The sequence below is a fragment of the Coregonus lavaretus genome (genome assembly GCF_964263955.1).
Source record: "Coregonus lavaretus genome assembly, chromosome: 19".
Classification (NCBI taxonomy): Eukaryota; Metazoa; Chordata; class Actinopteri; order Salmoniformes; family Salmonidae; genus Coregonus; species Coregonus lavaretus.
Genome location: NC_140006.1, coordinates 13,608,801 through 13,622,031, shown reverse-complemented (window position 1 = coordinate 13,622,031; position 13,231 = coordinate 13,608,801). Strand labels below are relative to the sequence as shown.

The 13,231-nt window shown below is 43.9% G+C and overlaps 3 protein-coding genes across 3 annotated transcripts; 1 reads left to right on the top strand and 2 right to left on the bottom strand.

Annotated features, from left to right (window-relative positions):
* Positions 1-1,086: 1,086 nt before the first annotated feature.
* LOC311146963 (dynein axonemal heavy chain 11-like) lies at positions 1,087-2,610 on the bottom strand (the record flags this gene model as incomplete). The annotated part of the gene is made up of 6 exons (XM_084183574.1): positions 1,087-1,383; positions 1,460-1,600; positions 1,733-1,845; positions 1,926-2,041; positions 2,152-2,334; positions 2,452-2,610. 6 exons carry the CDS (start codon positions 2,608-2,610, stop codon positions 1,136-1,138), a joined length of 960 nt encoding a protein of 319 aa, XP_084039700.1. The 3' UTR covers positions 1,087-1,135.
* A 693-nt stretch (positions 2,611-3,303) lies between these two features.
* LOC311146962 (dynein axonemal heavy chain 11-like) lies at positions 3,304-12,175 on the bottom strand (the record flags this gene model as incomplete). Its single annotated transcript, XM_084183573.1, has 5 exons — positions 3,304-3,311; positions 3,445-3,532; positions 11,464-11,553; positions 11,648-11,785; positions 12,038-12,175. The coding sequence occupies 5 exons, from the start codon at positions 12,173-12,175 to the stop codon at positions 3,304-3,306; spliced, it is 462 nt and encodes a 153-aa protein (XP_084039699.1).
* Positions 9,046-10,008, top strand: LOC311146207 (cyclin-dependent kinase 5 activator 1-like; the record flags this gene model as incomplete). The annotated part of the gene is made up of 1 exon (XM_084182713.1): positions 9,046-10,008. The coding sequence occupies one exon, from the start codon at positions 9,046-9,048 to the stop codon at positions 10,003-10,005; it is 960 nt and encodes a 319-aa protein (XP_084038839.1). The 3' UTR covers positions 10,006-10,008.
* Positions 12,176-13,231: the final 1,056 nt, after the last annotated feature.

Sequence of the window (13,231 nt, the reverse complement as noted above, 5' to 3'; positions counted from 1 at the left end):
TGGGCGGGTCAGGGGTGACATGGCTAATGTTGGGGTCATAAGTCATAAGGTCAGGAGTGAGTTAGGGGTCAGAGGTCAGGGGGTGAGGTCGGGGGTACAGGTGAGCATGCGGACAACATCCAATCAGAACTCTTCTAAGACCTGCAGCGTACGACAGGGAACCAAAATCAATATGGCCGCCACCGCCGCAACGCTGGACATGAACATGATGGACCTGGGCTGGTCTGACGACGACAGTGACTAGGAGAACACACAAACACTATTTTGTTTCTGTTATGTCATTTTCTTTTTTAATTGAAGCCAAACGTATACACGCCCCTGTGTGTGAGGACTGTAGGGGATAATAGTGAAGAATTATGAGCAGTGTGGATTTCCTCCTGCTAACAGTCATGTTGTTCTGGGCCCGGTTTCCCAAAAGCATCCTAAGGCTAAGTTCATCCATAAAGTTCTAACAATGAACTTAGCCTTAGGATGCTTTTGGGAAACCGGGCCTTAGTCTATTGAAGCTTTTAAAGTGACATGTAACTGATGTGCCATATTAACAAGTGTTACATAGACCATAGAGCACTTGAACACCACTCCTTTTTAGATGCTAGGACTAGGTAAAGGGTACCATCCAATGTTTTCTGCTTTTAGATTTGTACACTTGTTAGACGATACAGTTGATTTGTTAAAAATAATAAGCTTTGAAGTAATGGGTTCTTACTGTGATCAAATGTGTGAAACTATTTTGCAGCTTGTACTGTATTGTTTTTCAATAAATTCAGAAAAATACAGATATATTCATACTAATTCATATAAAAAAAACTTAAAATAGCTTTATACATTTTCATATAGCTTTCAGGTGCTAAAACAGTACTATACAAATTCCTTTTATATTTCAATAGCAGCATGAAACCTGGTTTGAGGGATATGTAGTAAAACATGCGTATTTTACATAAAATAACTTTTCTCACACTTAGCAACATAATGCAGAAAATACACACCCTACGAATAACTAAAGAAAAAACTAACTTGCCTCTTTCCACCCTCAAAAAAGCCCCTTTTAACCAACAGTCTTGTAGAGCATCAGGCCCCTCATCCTTCTCCACCTTCACCTCATTTCTCTCACAAGCAGAGTTCCTACCCTGACAGCTCACACACTGAGCAGCAGTGCCACCCCAGCCAGTACCCACTTGGCTGGTCTCTCTCTGGTCTTGAGGCTGAAGGTCCAGACATAAGTGGTTCCTCTCAGCTTGGTCTTGTACAGGGGACACTCATAGATGTTACGCGTCTCCTGTCTGTCGTTAGGTACGGCTCGGACTGAGATGACTGGCATGGAGGGGGTTAACTCCTTCAGACGAGCCTCAGTGATCACCCCACCCTGAGTGTCCCATCTTGCACCTATGGGACAAAGAGGGAAAAATGAAGATAAATGAACTAGGATGTATGTGTTCATGAGAAGGAGAGGAGTGTATACCTTCCATGTATAGTCCGTATACGTATGCTCCCTCTCTGGCAGGCTGGTTGAACTCTTCCTTAAATTTCTTAGTCACATCCACAGTCAGGTTCATCTTATCTAACGGCCACTCATTCTTACGAGCCAGAGACTGCATCACCGCTGGAGGGAGAGAGGGTAGTTGAGCAAATCATTCCACTGAACAGAGAATACCAAGAGGCAACTGACAGTTACAACATAAGTCGGTTGGGTATGTTGTTTGTAAGTGTGTAGGGGGATGTGCGTGTATGTTACCTGTTAAGAAGGACTGTGGGTTAAAGAGTCCAGACAGCCAGACGACGGTGGGCAGAGCCAGGTCCTGTGTCCAGCTGTCCAGCTCTCTACAGCGCAGCAACACGTCATTATACCTGGTAAACACACACACACATAACAACACATCATCTTAAGTGCACGTTGGGACAGTGGGAGAGTACACACAGTGACTCACCACTGGGCCAGGCTGTAAGTGGAGGGGTAGGCCAGTTTGGTCCAGGTGTCTGGGACGTTATCAAAGAACAGAGCTGACTGGATCTGCTCCATCTCTGAGGAGATAGCCAGCTCACCCTTGAAGGAGAAAAAAACATCACTGTTATGAGAGACAACTACCAATTCACCCTTATGTCATCTATCAGTCCTAGTCTAATTTCCCAGCTGACCCCTAGCCCCTAACCCACCTTCAGCCCCAGGTCCAGCTCTTTGAGTGAGCGTCGTATCTCGTAGATGACCGTGTTCATACGTTCACACTCCTGGAAGCAGACGAGGATGTATGGTGATCTCTCAGCAGTCTTAGACGTGATGTCTGACATGTTGTACTCTTCTGGAAGCTTCTCCAACACCTCGTCTAGGATGGTCTTCACCTGCAGGGAGGATGAGGGATGAGTGTGTGTGGGTCCGCTGTATGTGTGTGTCTGCTATGAGTGTGTCTGTTATGAATATGCCTGGTGTGTGTGTGTGTGTGTGTCTCTCACACACACCTTCTCCTCTACGGTCTGTGAAGCCCCCTCTCCCATCACAGAATCAGGGGACTGCAGCTCCAGCAGTGTGTGGAAGAGGTTATCAGAGGTCACCGTCAGAAACTCTATCTCTGCGTTGGGGTGTAGTCCATAATGCACCGGGCTCTCGTGGGGCAGCATCTCATCTCATCTCCTGAGTGGCGCAGTGGTCTAAGGCACTGCATCGCAGTGCTAACTGTGCCACTAGAGATCCTGGTTCGAATCCAGGCTCTGTCGCAGCCGGCCGCGACCGGGAGACTCATGGGCGGCGCACAATTGGTCCAGGGTAGGGGAGGGAATGGCCGGCAGGGATGTAGCTCAGTTGATAGAGCATGGCGTTTGCAACGCCAGGGTTGTGGGTTCAATTCCCATGGGGGGCCAGTATAAAAAAAATAATGTATTCACTAACTGTAAGTCGCTCTGGATAAGAGCGTCTGCTAAATGACTAAAATGTAAATGTAATAACCATGGTAACCCTGGTAGTCCAGGTTGGAGGGAACCACAAAGCCCGGAGCCAGAGCCAACTTCCTGTCAAACTGGTGGGAAACAGGATGGAAAGGGTGTAGGTTTATTTTTAACACTATCATCACAATCGTAACATACACACACACCTGGTTGGGCTGCATATATTCCTCCAGGTAGGTTCTACAGAGTCTTCTGTCCCAGTCGTCTGTGATGTGACCTCCATACATGATCTCTCCAAACAGATAGCGCAAGTCCTCCCACGGCACCTAAACATGCGCAAGCACACACACGCACACACAAAATACATGATCAATGACTCATCATCATCATCAATATAAACATCATCAATCATCAATACAGTCATGATCATCACCATCCTGATCACTATAACACGGTAAACAGTGACCTGTGAGTTGGCCTCCAGGTAGTTGCAGAGCACGTTGACAGAGATGGTGAGGTCTCCAGTGTTAAAGGGGTATTTCCTGTTCCAACCCTGAGGACCGAACTTACGCCTCTCAGCCACACAGGCATGAAAATAACACAGAGAGAACAGGATGGTCTTAAACTCCTGCTCTCTACTGCACTGATCCAATATGTCCTACAGAGACATAGACAGAGAGAGAGAGAGCGAGAGAGAGAGAGCGAGGGTGGTTGTGGAAGGAGTTTGTGAGATATTGATAATATACAGTTGAAGTCGGAAGTTTACATACACTTAGGTTGGAGACATTCAAACTAGTTTTTCAACCACTCCCATTTCCTTTTAACAAACTATAGTTTTGGCAAGTCAGTTAGGACTTCTAATATGTGCATGACACAAGTAATTTTTCCAACAATTGTTTACAGACAGATTATTTCACTTATAATTCACTGTATCACAATTCCAGTGGGTCAGAAGTTTACATATACTAAGTTGACTGTGCCTTTAAACAGCTTGGAAAATTCCAGAAAATGATGTCATGGCTTTAGAAGCTTCTGATAGGCTAATTGACATCATTTGAGTCAATTGGAGGTGTACCTGTTGATGTATTTCAAGGCCTACCTTCAAACTCAGTGCCTCTTTGCTTGACATCGTGGGAAAATCAAAGGAAATCAGCCAAGACCTCAGAATAAAAATTATAGACCTCTACAAGTCTGGTTCATCCTTGGGAGCAATTTCCAAATGCCTAAAGGTGCCACGTTCATCTGTACAAACAATAGTATGCAAGTATAAACACCATGGGACCACGCAGCTGTCATACCGCTCAGGAAGAAGACGCGTTTTGTCTCCTAGAGATGAATGTACTTTGGTGCGAAAAGTGCAGATCAATCCCAGAACAACAGCAAAGGACCTTGTGAAGATGCTGGAGGAAACAGGTACAAAAGTATCTATATCCACAGTAAAACGAATCCTATATCGACATAACCTTAAAGGCCGCGCAGCAAGGAAGAAGCCACTGCTCCAAAACCGCCATAAAAAACCCAGACTATGGTTTGTAACTGCACATGGGGACAAAGATTGTACTTTTTGAGAAATGTCCTCTGGTCTGATGAAACAAAAATAGAACTGTTTGGCCATAATGACCATCGATATGTTTGCAGGAAAAAGGGGGACCTTGCAAGCCAAAGAACACCATCCCAACCGTGAAGCACGGAGGTGGCAGCATCATGCTGTGGGGGTGCTTTGCTGCAGGAGGGACTGGTGCACTTCACAAAATAGATGGCATCATGAGGAAGGAAAATTATGTGGATATATTGAAGCAACATCTCAAGACATCAGTCAGGAAGTTAAAGTTTGGTCACAAATGAGTCTTCCAAATGGACAATGACCCCAAGCGTACTTACAAAGTTGTGGCAAAATGGCTTAAGGACAACAAAGTCAAGGTATTGGAGTGGCCATCACAAAGCCCTGACATCAATCCTATAGAAAATGTGTGGGCAGAACTGAAAAAGCGTGTGCGAGCAAGGAGGCCTACAAACCTGACTCAGTTACACCAGCTCTGTCAGGAGGAATGGGCCAAAATTTACCCAACTTATTGTGGGAAGCATGTGGAAGGCTACCCGAAATGTTTGACCCAAATTAAACAATTTAAAGGCAATGCTACCAAATACTAATTGAGTGTATGTAAACTTCTGACCCACTGGGAATGTGATGAAATAAATAAAAGCTGAAATAAATCATTCTCTCTACAATTATTCTGACATTCTTAAAATAAAGTGGTGATCCTAACTGACCTAAAACAGGGAATTCTTACTAGGATTAAATGTCAGGAATTGTGAAAAACTTAGTTTAAATGTATTTGGCTAAGGTGTATGTAAACTTCCGACTTCAACTGTATTAGGACAGCAGTTAGGGATGGGGAGGTACTTGAATATTCAAACCGAGCTTAGGCTAGAATTGGATCAACTGTTGTAAGTATTTTGATTCTTAAGACATTCTTGCACACAAGGATATACCATGATATATATATACACAGTTCCAGTCAAAAGTTTGGACACACCTACTCATTCCAGGGTTTTTCTTTATTTTTACTATTTTCTACATTGTAGAATAATAGTGAAGACATCAAAACTATGAAATAACACATATGGAATCATGTAGTAACCAAAAAAGTGTTATAAAATATATTTTGATTTGTTTATTTGAGATTCTTCAAAGAAACCACCCTTTGCCTTGACAGCTTTGCACACTCTTGGCATTCTCTCAATCAGCGTCATGGGGTAGTCATCTGGAATGCATTTCAATTAACAGATGTGCCTTCTTAAAAGTTAATTTGTGGAATTTCTTCCCTTCTTAATGTGTTTGAGCCAATCAGTTGTGTTGTGACAAGGTAGGGGTGGTATACAGAAGATGTACTCCTGAGTGGCGCAGTGGTCTAAGGCACTGCATCGCAGTGCTAACTGTGCCACTAGAGATCCTAGTTCGAATCCAGGCTCTGTCGCAGCCGGCCGCGACCGGGAGACTCTTGGGCGGCGCACAATTGGCCCAGCGTCATCCAGGGTAGGAGAGAGAATGGCCGGCAGGGATGTAGCTCAGTTGATAGAGCGTGGCGTTTGCAACGCCAGGGTTGTAAGTCACTCTGGATAAGAGCGTCTGCTAAATGACTAAAATGTAAGATAGCCCTATTTGATAAAAGACCAAGTCCATATTATGGCAAGAACAGCTCAAATAATCAAAGAGAAATGACAGTCCATCATTACTTTCAGACATGAAGGTCAGTCAATACGGAAAACTTCAACAACTTTGAAAGTTTCTTCAAGTGCAGTCGCAAAAACCATCAAGTGCTATGATGAAACTGGCTCTCATGAGGACTGCCACAGGAATGGAAGACCCAGAGTTACCTCTGCTGCAGAGGATATGTTTAAATAGAGTTACCAGCCTCAGAAATTGCAGACCAAATAAATGCTTCACAGAGTTCAAGTAACAGACACATCTCAACATCAACTGTTCAGAGGAGACTGTGTGAATCAGGCCTTCGTGGTCGATTTGCTGCAAAGAAACCACTACTAAAGGACACCAATAATTAATAGAGACTTGCTTGGGCAAAGAAACACGAGCAGTGGACATTAGACCGATGGAAATTTGTCCTTTGGTCTGGAGTCCAAATTGGAGATGTATGGTTCCAACTGCCGTGTCTTTGTGAGACGTGGTGTGGGTGAACGGATGATCTCCGCATGTGTATTTCCCACCGTAAGCATGTAGGAGGAGGTGTTATGGTGTGGGGGTGCTTTGCTGGTGACACTGTCTGTGATTTATTTAGAATTCAAGGCACACTTAACCAGCATGGCTACCGCAACATTCTGCAGCGATACACCATCCCATCTGGTTTGGGCTTAGTGGAACTATAATTTGTTTTTCAACAGGACAATGAACCAACACACCTCCAGCCTGTGGAAGGACTATTTTACCACGAATGAGAGTGCTGCATCAGATGACCTTGCCTCCACAATCCCCCGACCTCAACCCAATTGAGATGGTTTGGGATGAGTCGGACCACAGAGTGAAGGAAAAGCAGCCAACAGGTGCTCAGCATATGTGGGAACTCCTTCAAGACTGTTGGAAAAGCATTCTAGGTGAAGCCAGTAGTGTGCAAAGCTGTCATCAAGGCAACTGATTTTTTAATGTTTTAATTTCACCTTTATTTAACCAGGTAAGCCAGTTGAGAACAAGTTCTCATTTACAACTGCCACCTGGCCAAGATGAAGCAAAGCAGTGCAATAAAAACAACAACACAGAGTTACATATGGGGTAAAACAAAACATAAAGTCAAAAATACTACAGAAAATATATACAGTGTGTGCAAATGTAGAAAGTTATGGAGGTAAGGCAATAAATAGGCCATAGTGCAAAATAATTACAATTAGTATTAACACTGGAATGATAGATGTACAAGAGATAATGTGCAAATAGAGATACTGGGGTGTAAATTAGCAAAATAAATAACAATATGGGGATGAGGTAGTTGGGTGGGCTAATTTCAGATGGGCTGTGTACAGGTGCAGTGATCAGTAAGGTGGTCTGACAACTGATGCTTGAAGTTAGATAAGTGTCTCCAGCTTCAGAGATTAGGATAAGCTAAGATAAGGAGGGGATTTGCCTAGAAGTGATTTATAGATGGCCTGGAGCCAGTGGGTTTGGCAACGAATATGTAGTGTGGACCAGCCAACAAGAGCATACAGGTCGCAGTGGTGGGTAGTATATGGGACTTTGGGCGGGTGAAGAGCATGCATTTCATTTTACTTTTGTTTAAGAGCAGTTGGAGGCTACGGAAGTTGTGTTGTATGGCATTGAAGCTCGTTTGGAGGTTTGTTAACACAGTGTCCAATGAAGGGCCAGATGTATACAAAATGGTGTCGTCTGCCTAGAGGTGGATCTGAGAATCACCAGCAGCAAGAGCGGTGTTTGAAGAATCTCAAATATAAAATATATTTTTATGTGTTTAATACTTTTTTGGTTACTACATGATTCCATATGTGTTATTTCATAGTTTTGATGTCTTCACTTTTATTCTACAATGTAGAAAAACCCTTGAATGAGTAGGTGTGTCCAAACCTTTAACTGGTACGGTATATCTTTTTTTATAACTTTGGAGTGTAGTTTTAGACGTTTTTATTTGAGCTACTGCTGGTTCTTATGTTGCGTTTTACACGAAAAGGCTATTTAGCCTACTTCTATAACGCATTTTAAGCTAGTCCTTCAGTCAGTCCTGACATAGAAGTAGGCCTGTATGCCCCCCACTTCAAATAGCGATTATAGGCGAGCACCTATTTGTCCCTAGGCTAAATGCTCATTATCGGAGTAGATTGCTAAAGTGAAATGACTAACGCACCCTTTAGGGGGAAGAAGAGTCTGGTGGTGAACGAGATAAGCGCGCACCTGACAGAGGTGCCCATTTAATTTGACAGACCATTGAGATCCATGCAAAACACTCGCAGATACATGTTATTCATCCATTGAGGCCAGAAATATAACGCTGTAGCGTAGCAGTCACTCAAAGATTATTTCGTTTTCAACGTATTGAGCTAGGCTATAGCAAATATGAGGCAAATTTTATCATGGCGAAAATCTGACTTTATTTATTTGTGTTATTTATTTATTTTTACCAACATCAAACTTAATCTTTCACAAAATCGCCTCTATGACATGCCTCTTTATTACGACGGGGACACACAATTTCAGAACGCTCGATTTCAGAACCTTGGACAATTCCGATGTTCACAACCATAACAGCCTTGAACTCAAAGCACCTGGACAACCCGTCTTTACCTTTCAATTAACGAAGAAAATATTGAATTATCTTTACAATTTTTCACATATCAACTTGAAATCAGTGAGTAATATTTTTGTTTTGCTTTGAAATGTTATATTGCTCATGTTTATGAACACATAACCCTAATGTCTATGCTTAATACTCTTTGATTTAGATTATGTCCCACATGGAACCCTATTTCCTATATATTGCACTACTTTGACCAGACTCCTATAGGCCTTGGTAAAAAGCAGTGCACTATATAGGGAATAGGTTGCCATCTGGGAGACACCCAGAGCTGAGCTAGATAGGCCTACTGAACTGATGCCATGCATTTCATTTTGCTAATATTGAAGCATTTTGTTTTCCACAGGCACTATTGACCATGGGATCCGCAATGTCTATCTTACTCCGCGAGAAGGCAGTCCACTTCAAAGATGGGCCGGACACGGTGGGCCACTTCTTTGAAGTCCAGACCCGTAAGAGCGGCAAAGACAAGACCCTGAAGCGCTACTCGCCATGGAGGTGGATTGTGAAGAAGAAAGGCTCCAAGAAGGTGCAGGCCTACGAGAACACCAACCAAAACAACATCGCCCATCTGAGTAACGAGAACCTGGAGAAGTCTCAGTCCTCCTCCAACTTGTCCACCCTCACCCTGGAGAAGTCTCAATCCTGTGACAAGCTGTCCACCCAGTACCAGAGCACTCCAGCCATCGCCAACAGCTCCAACAACGCCGCCTCGTCGGTCGAGAAGGCCCCCTTGACCAACTCCAACACGGCCCCTGACACGCCCCAGACGGTGATCGTCCAGGACCTCGACACGCCCAAGAGGCTGGTGATGGTCCACGCTACAACCGGCGAGCTGCTGCGCTGCCTGGGTGAGTTCCTGTGCCGGCGCTGCTACCTGATCCAGGACATGTCTTCCATGGACCCGGAGCTGTGGCTGCGGGTGGTTGACCGTTATCTGCTGGACAACTGCTATCAGAAACAGAGCTGCATCAACCCGGCCATGGTGGTCTTCCTCTACATGCTGTGCCGCGAGGCGGTCTTCTCCGAGGTGGCCACCTTGCATGAGCTGCAAGCCGTGCTGCTTACCTGCCTCTACACGACCTGCTCCTACGTGGGCAACGAGATCTCCTACCCCCTGAGACCCTTCCTGGTGGAGACCTGCAGGCAGACCTTCTGGATCCGCTGCATGTCCATCACCAAGCTGATGAGTGGTAAGATGCTCCAGATGAACACAGACCCTAACTTCTTCTCCCAGATGTTTGCTGACCTGAAGAACGAGAGCCAGAAGGAGGAGAAGAAGAGCCGCCTGCTCAGCGGTGTGTACAGCACTCAGTGAGGGACCTAGGGTAGAGGGGCCTGGGGAGTAGAGGGAGGGGCCTACTATAGCCTGACATTTCACAATGGGAGGGAGGAGGATTGGTTCAGGGAATGGGTAGAGGGTGAGCTTTGATGGGAAAATATGATTTATAGATTTTAAGGGTTAATATGAGGGTTAATTTGGCTTGAAAGAGAACACAAATCGGTAGGTATGAATGTGTAGAGGACTGAGGCTGTAGCTTACTATCTACTGTACCAGCTGACTGTCTGACGTGTGCACTGCCTACCACGGGAGGATTGGAGGCACACGAGTGACTGTGCTAGTGCTCACATCACACAGGCTGCAGCCTACCAGCCTACTGTTCTGACTGTGTGAGATGTGCACTTTCTACCACGGGAGGGAAGGAGGCACCCTTGTGTGAGTGGGCTAGTGCTCAGATCATGGTTGAACAGACAAGCTGCAACCCTGCCGCTTTAGACTGTGAAGTGAACACCCATGTTCCCCCACAGCAAGCACAGGACTGGACAGTTCTGGGGGACAGGGGTTCGTTTGAGGACCATTGGTTCTGATGAACTTGAACGAACAGTGTGACTGTTTTGGAATAAAATGCTATATATATTCTCTTAAACATCCAGTGTTTTGTCCTTATTATTTTACAATTGATATTTTCCATGTCATTTTGAGATCTTGGTGGAGATAATACTTTACCAGTGGTGGAAAAAGTACCCAATTCAGTAAAACTTGAGTAAAAGTAAAGAAAATGACTCAAGTAAAAGTGAAAGTCACCCAGTAAAATACTACTTCAGTAAAAGTCTAAAAGTATCTGGTTTTAAATGTACTTAAGTATCAAAAGTGAAAGCAAAGGCTATATATCAAATTCCTTATATTATGCTAATTGCCTTTATTTTTATTTATTTATGGGAATCCAGGGACACAGTTCAACAATCTTTTACAAACCAGATCAGAGGCAGTAGGGATGCATTTTTCTTAATAAGTACATGAATTTGACCGTTTTGCTGTCCTGCCTGAGCATTAGAAATGTAACGAGCACATATTTTATTTCAGAATGTAGTCAAGTAGAAGTAAAAGTTGTAAAAAATATAAAAACTCAAGTAAAGTACAGATACCTCAAAGTAGTACTTCAAAGTATTTTTACTTAGTTACTTTACACCACTGTACTTTACTAATGATTAGTAAATGTTTTATAAGGGTCTATATTAAACATCTAATAAATTATCCAATAATTCATTTGAAAGTTTATAAATAACTATGTATAGCTTACTAACATTTGCAAATGTAGAAACAGCAATTAGTAAATAGTGAGAACTGTTTGTAATAGCCTTATAAATGATCTATTACTGGACATTATTATAAAGTGTGAATCAAACATTTGATGAGATTATTTTGAACAATAATTTCAATTGCCCATCCCTAACACCAGTGGACAGACAGACATTAATACACACATTCCTGTACCTGGTCGAAGTTGTCCAGAGCAGCATGAAGGTTGGCATGCATGCCAGTGGGAGGCTCGTTGGTGATCTTGATGGCATTCTCCAGGATGCCCTGAGTGAGGAGAGGAGAACAAACACACTTTTAAATTAGGAAAACACACCGTGTTATTATAAATGCATGTGTGTGTATGTGTGTGTGTGTGTACCTGAGGGATGATGTGCTCCTGTGGTGTGGGGGCAGGCTCAGCACTCATAAACACTCTGTAGTCCTGGTGACTGCCCTCACAGCAGCGTTCCAGAAGCTTCTCCAACGACCCCAGCCAGCGAGCCACCAGGTGGATATTCTGACAGAGATGAATGAATGAATGAATGAATGAATGAATGAATGAATGAATGAATGAATGAATGAATGAATGAATGAATGGATGAATGGATGAATGGATGAATGGATGAATGGATGGATGGATGAACAAATGTAAGTGCGAACAAACTAATAAATTGATTAATGAAACAATGAATGGATGGAAGGATGGATGGATGCAATGATGAATGAATGAATTATGTTTTATGTACAGTATATAGCAGGATAGCCATACCTGTAAAATGACCCAGTGTCCCTCCTTAGCAGCCATCTCCATGGCGACCTCAGCCACAGCCTCCTGACCCTGACCCAAAGACACATTGTGGAGTTTCCCCAGGTCTATGGTGAACCCCAACTTCCTGCCTGTTACCATGGGTTCGATCCCCGGGACCACCCATACACAAAAAAAATGTATGCACGCACGACTGTAAGTCGCTTTGGATAAAAGCGTCTGCTAAATGGCATATTATATTATTATTATTATACAAATCATGCTAAAGGGGTTCCAGGGTGGGATTGGAGAGGTAGATGGGGAGACAGAGAGGGAGGAGAGGGGATGGGGGGAGACTGGGAGACAAGAGGGATGGAGGGAGGTAACGAAGGAGGAGAGGGTGGTGGTGGAGGGAGGGAGGCTGCAGTCAATGTTTAAGGAGCTGAGTGGGGGGAGTATGGTTGGGTTTGGGGATATGCTCTCTCTGGATGATATTGGGGGGATAGAGAGGATAGGGGACATGGATATGAATATGAACATGGGCGTGGCAGGGGTCAGGGGTGACATGGCTAATGTTGGGGTCATAAGTCATAAGGTCAGGAGTGAGTTAGGGGTCAGAGGTCAGGGGGTGAGGTCGGGGGTACAGGTGAGCATGCGGACAACATCCAATCAGAACTCTTCTAAGACCTACAGCGTACGACAGGGAACCAAAATCAATATGGCCGCCACCGCCGCGACGCTGGACATGAACATGATGGACCTGGGCTGGTCTGACGACGACAGTGACTAGGAGAACACACAAACACTATTTTGTTTCTGTTATGTCATTTTCTTTTTTAATTGAAGCAAAACGTATACACGCCCCTGTGTGTGAGGACTGTAGGGGATAATAGTGAAGAATTATGAGCAGTGTGGATTTCCTCCTGCTAACTGTCATGTTGTTCTGGGCCCGGTTTCCCAAAAGCATCCTAAGGCTAAGTTCATCCATAAAGTTCTAACAATGAACTTAGCCTTATGATGCTTTTGGGAAACCGGGCCCTAGTCTATTGAAGCTTTTAAAGTGACATGTAACTGATGTGCCATATTAACAAGTGTTACATAGACCATAGAGCACTTGAACACCACTCCTTTTTAGATGCTAGGACTAGGTAAAGGGTACCATCCAATGTTTTCTGCTTTTAGATTTGTACACTTGTTAGACGATACAGTTGATTTGTT